A 5,154-nucleotide genomic window follows, 5' to 3' on the forward strand; every position below is an offset into this window, starting at 1 on the left:
TCTTCAGTTCAAGTTCTGGCATTTGCAATTTATCTAAAAATTGCTGTTGCCCCCTCTGTGTCCACGTATAGGCCTCTTGAGCCATACCTCTGAGTCTGTTCACGTGTTGACTTCCCGGGTCACACATGAGAGGGGGTGTTGAAGTGTATATGTGGATTGCCTAGCCCAACTCTGGTGCGAGACCACATATCCACTGTCCTATCATTTCTGACCAGTCCAGGAGCCAGCAGGTGAGCTTTGACAATGAGCAGTAGTAGCTGAATAGAGGAAGGGAAGAGGCACACTGGCGGGTGCTCATGGGTGAGAGGGCTCTGTTTGGGACAAACTCACAGTATTATTAGGGTTTGCTAGGGTTGTTGTTTGTGGATTTCATCTGGGGTTGTTGTCAACAAAATGGCAGGACAATTTTTAATGCCAAAATTAGGAGGTACTCCCTCCGTCCCAAAATAAGTGTCGCTGATTTAGTACAACCTGAGTACAAAGTTGTACTAAATCAGCGATACTTATTTTGGGATGGTGGGAGTACATAGTAAGGGGATGAATCATTGGTTAGATTTTAAACCATGTGAAGTTGCATGTGTTATGGTAATAGACGAACTATATATATCAGGAGTTGCTGGTAATTTTATTGAGGTAGAGATCCTACCTACAATCCACATTTTTACTAAGCTCCTTTTATGGTGTCATGCAGGTTGCACTCCCTTACACTGGGCTGTTATAAGAGGAAGTTTAGAAGTTTGCACCCTTCTTGTACATGCAGGCACCAAGCAGGAACTAACATTGAGGGATAGAGGTGGGTTTACTCCTTTGCAACTTGCAGCAGACAAAGGTCAACGGCATCTTTCCAATATACTTGTAAGTTTTCTCCTGGAATTGTTACTTGACTTATAAGAGATAACATTGTTTGACCCAAAAAATTAACTAAATGCTAATGTTCACTCTGCTGATAGACTACTGCAGCTAGATAGGCATGGGCTGTGGTAAATATTTGCAGTCAAACATCGATATAAACTTGTATTTGGATTGGTGCACTCACATTTGTTCATATTTCCTGTTTTCCCTACTTCTTTCTCCCCTTCCTCTTGGAGATGTTTTCCGACAAAATGACTTAAGACTAATTACTGTGTGCACTATGTACTAATCTTCTGAGCTCCACTAATGGAAGTTTCATTTCTCCGCTTTTAGTCTAATGCTACAAAAGTAAGCTTTGGAGACAAGTACTGCTCAGGGAGGCTGGGCAAGGTTGGATACACACCTATCCTGTTTTCTTATCTTGTTATCCTCATGATCCTTTTCCTGAAATCAATTGTTTTTGGTGAGTATTGTTTGTGAGGTTTTTGTTATTGATGTTCAAGCTTAAGACTTGTAAAGCGTCGTTCATGATCTGACCTGATTATGAAACCTTTCCAGCATCTGATTTTTCTAGAATCACTGCTGCTGTTGGTCTTTGGTCATGGGCTGCTATTTCTCTTGCCTTGGCGTCACAAGTGGTGTTCTACAGAGTTAGCAGGTAGCCTACGTCATATGAAGTTTACTTAACTGGATCATTTGGATGCACTGTTTGGAATCTTTTTACCACTAATGATGCTTGGCGATTGCTGTATTATGTAAAATATTTAGAAAGATGATGAGGAAAACATTGAACACTTCTTTCAAACGTTAATAGTCCAGAATTACCCCTTTTTTAATTTTCAGTAGCTGATTTGTAGATGTTAAGTTTGTTTTCTTCTAAAGTACTCTGTCTGCTTACTGCTTAATGTCAGTTTTGCTGTTTTGGTCTTTGGACAGAAACACTCCAGGCTACATCAAAACCAATACCGAGGGGGTTGATCCGAAGGTAGAATGTTCTACTAGAGTACTAGTGGTGTTCAAACTTTAATTTTTGTACGCAAGCACTTTAAGAAAATGGCCCACCTCAATATTTAAAGAATCTTGTCATAGTGATTCTGTGTAAAGTAAGAGTTCAGACTTTAGAGTTCAAACTTATTATTGCAGTTGGTACATAGTTTTTTTTTTTGCACCGGGCATTACCCCTTTCCATTACTGCGACATAACGGAAATACATCAAATGTCCAGAGAAGAGGCGGGAAAGGGGAAAGCGAGTTCAGGCATCGCCGGGAAACCCACTGTAAGCACTCGCCATCGAGATTACCTACTGTGGGGCGAAAACCCGACGACACCATTACATCACCACATCAAACGAAACCAACGGACAGTTTAGTTTAAACTAGCCAGGCACAAAAGGCCTAAGCACCCAACCAACACATAACCAGCAAGAACAGCATCTCTTCCTGCATTCTTCTTCTTTTGCTCTGGCCTGGTTGACCTTCAGTAAGCCCTATCTTCCTGGTGCGCCACGGCACAGATCTGCATCAGTCTTGAGGCGTTGCTCTTCAGCATGTTCGCTCCAGTCCTCAGGTCCTCCGCATCTTTTTGCTGTTTCATCAGCCCTGCCCAGTAACAAAGAAGAGCACAAGCAGAGAAAGTGCATTCAAATGGGTTTCTGAGAGGTATAAACTCAAAAGTAAATCTGTTGCGACACGTCCAAATCGCCCAGCATACGGCAGCAATGCCCACTGTGTGGAACACTTCCCCTTCTGGGAAAAACGAGTGGCACCACGCATACGCTTGCCATAGGTTATTTGGACATAAATCAGTCCCAAACATACAAGCCAACACTCTCCAAGTTACCCTGGCCACTGGGCAGGTAAAAAAGAGATGCTGGGATGTTTCTTTTGCAGCACAAAAGGAACATTTAGGATTTTTTTTCCACCCCCTGTGCTTCATCACATCTCTGGTTAAGATTGCATTTTGTGATAATTGCCACATAAAGATTTGGATCTTCAAAGGTATACTCGCTCTCCAAATCCAATTATAGTTACATCCCACGGTGTGTCTCTCTAGGAAAGCATAAACTGAGCGAGTGGTGAAGTAGGTTTTAGGCCCCAGCCCCCACTTGATTTTGTCACCCTCACTAGAAATACAAATCTTACTGACTGTATCTACTATCTGATGCCACTGCTCCTCCATTTCATGATTTAGCCTTCTTCGAAAGAAGGACAGAGGATCAGCCGATAGGCAGGTATTGACAGTACATTCAGGATAATTGCATATAGAGAACAATCTGGGGAATTGTTCACAAAATGGTAATTGATCCCCAACAGGATCCCTCCAAAGCCTGGCAATATTGCCAGATTGTGTCACCACACATCTACCTGCCATATAAAGGTCTTTTCCTTTCTTCCCTGCCCCCCTACAATTCCAAAAGAGACCTATCATTTAACACCAGTTTTCTTTCTCCCCCCTCCCCTGGTGGCCCTAGAATGATGGACAGGGCTACCAAGTCTTCTTTTTCCACCCCTATCAGGGTTTTGACTCCTGGTCACTGGCCTGGAAATAACCACATGGGCTTTTGGACTTCTCTTTTTCCTAGACCTGACCAGAGTGAATTCCTCTTCTAATTCATCCACTTCTTCTGCCCAATCATCACTGACAGGAGTTATATCTCCTTTGCCATTAGTGATGTATAGCATTTTTCCTTCTACACCTTTTTCAGATATAGTATCTGTTTTTTCTCCCTCGCTTCTTATTCTATCCAACTCTCTTAAGATATCAATACTAGAAAAATTATTATCAGGGATCAAAACTCCCATTTTAGTTGCTCTAAGCATCATCTCATGATTAGACAAAACTTCAAAAGAGTTATGGGTCGGCTCATTACCTTCCAGATTTCTCTTTTTGGAGATAGCAGTAGCTTTATCCTGCACCTTGGCCTCCATATTCTGCATAGTCCTCACACTGAGTCTTAGACCAGCTTCTGGAATAAGAGGAGTAGGGATCACTTCCCCCATATCATCAGAAGATGTGGGGAACTGTACCATATAGTAAGTTTTCCCCCCTTCCTTCTCAAACTCCTCTCCCTCAAGCTCCTCGACCTGTTCATTTTTTTGTTGATCCAAATGAGATATATGCAAAGCAGATATATCTTTTGAAATCAAGTCATTACCAGAAAGATTCTTAACTACCTGTATCTCATCCATATGCTGCTCAAAAATCTTTGCAGCAGGAATTGTGATGGATTTAAACAGGTCCTCTCTTTCACATGCCTCATCAGCAATAGTTTCAATCAAGAGAGTATTATCATCAGTTTCCTCAGATTCATCTTGCTCATCTTCCACAGATTCAATCGGAGCATTTTTCCCAGCGTCCATATATTTACTGGGCCCAGTCCCTCTTTCTTTCTCATTGGACTTGGGGCATGTCCGAGGAAACTGTTTATCATATGATGAGTTCCCTTTTATATTGCCAACCTGGGCACTCTCAAGTTCTCTTTCTGGGTCTCTCACCAAAACCTTGTCAACTTCGTAAAAGAAGTCAAAGAAATGTGTGCCCAAGACTGCTTCTGCAACTCCAGGTAGTTCATCCACATTGCGACATCCAAGCCGGACCCGTACAAATTCTGGCTTATGTAGGGTGGCCATGTCGATTTCAAGTGGTACACCTACCAGAGATGCAACATAAGCCAAATTTCTCTCATTCCTCCTCTCCAATGGAACGTTTGCTACCTTGACCCAAGCTATTTCCATCACACCCTTAGCCCCAACATTAGCCGACCAGGGAACAATTTTCACCACCACTCCACAAGATTTCAGCGTCATTTTATCATTATAACAGGCTTTTTTAACATCTCTCTGATTAGGGAAGCGCATGACATAAGTATTGGGACCAATAGAGCGAGCAGTACAATGCCATTTGGTCCTGATATAATCAGAGAAAGCATCCTCAAGATCCTTCACACTAGCCTCTCCCTCGATCACTGTGATAACTACACTAGTAGCTCTCTCTTTTAGTTGCTTAGCAGTACATGAGTCTGGAATATAGAAAAACCCCTGGCCCTTGGCCTGAAAAGCACACATCGGTGCCACACTCCCATGGCAGGAAAGCAACACAAACCGATGCTAGATGTCCCATCTTACTGCATCTCTCACAAAAGGCTTGCGGACAACTAGCAGGAGTATGGCTAGTAGATTTGCAGATTAAACAGGGATCATAAGCTTTGGGTGGGGGCACCTGAGAAGAAGGCTCAGCTCGGGCGATGGAGTCGTAGATCTGCTTCTTCTTGTGGATTTCTGCAGCGTTGAGACCAGGAGGGTT

General features: G+C 42.8%; 1 protein-coding gene across 2 annotated transcripts in view; it reads left to right on the forward strand.

Moving 5' to 3' along the window:
- The window catches only part of LOC119285783 (probable protein S-acyltransferase 23), a 17,289-nt gene that overhangs the window by 6,077 nt on the left and 6,058 nt on the right, over positions 1-5,154 (forward strand). Inside the window, exons 5-9 of one of the 2 annotated variants that reach the window (XM_037565114.1) lie at positions 692-855; positions 1,186-1,242; positions 1,411-1,510; positions 1,789-1,837; positions 2,077-2,128. In XM_037565114.1, the coding sequence (XP_037421011.1) occupies positions 692-855; positions 1,186-1,242; positions 1,411-1,510; positions 1,789-1,837; positions 2,077-2,128 (422 nt within the window). Of the gene's footprint in view, positions 1-691; positions 856-1,185; positions 1,316-1,410; positions 1,511-1,788; positions 1,838-2,076; positions 2,129-5,154 lie in introns of both variants that reach the window. The other variant, XM_037565113.1, reaches the window with a different exon arrangement.

Source organism: Triticum dicoccoides, chromosome 4A (genome assembly GCF_002162155.2).
Source record: "Triticum dicoccoides isolate Atlit2015 ecotype Zavitan chromosome 4A, WEW_v2.0, whole genome shotgun sequence".
NCBI classification, from domain to species: domain Eukaryota; kingdom Viridiplantae; phylum Streptophyta; class Magnoliopsida; order Poales; family Poaceae; genus Triticum; species Triticum dicoccoides.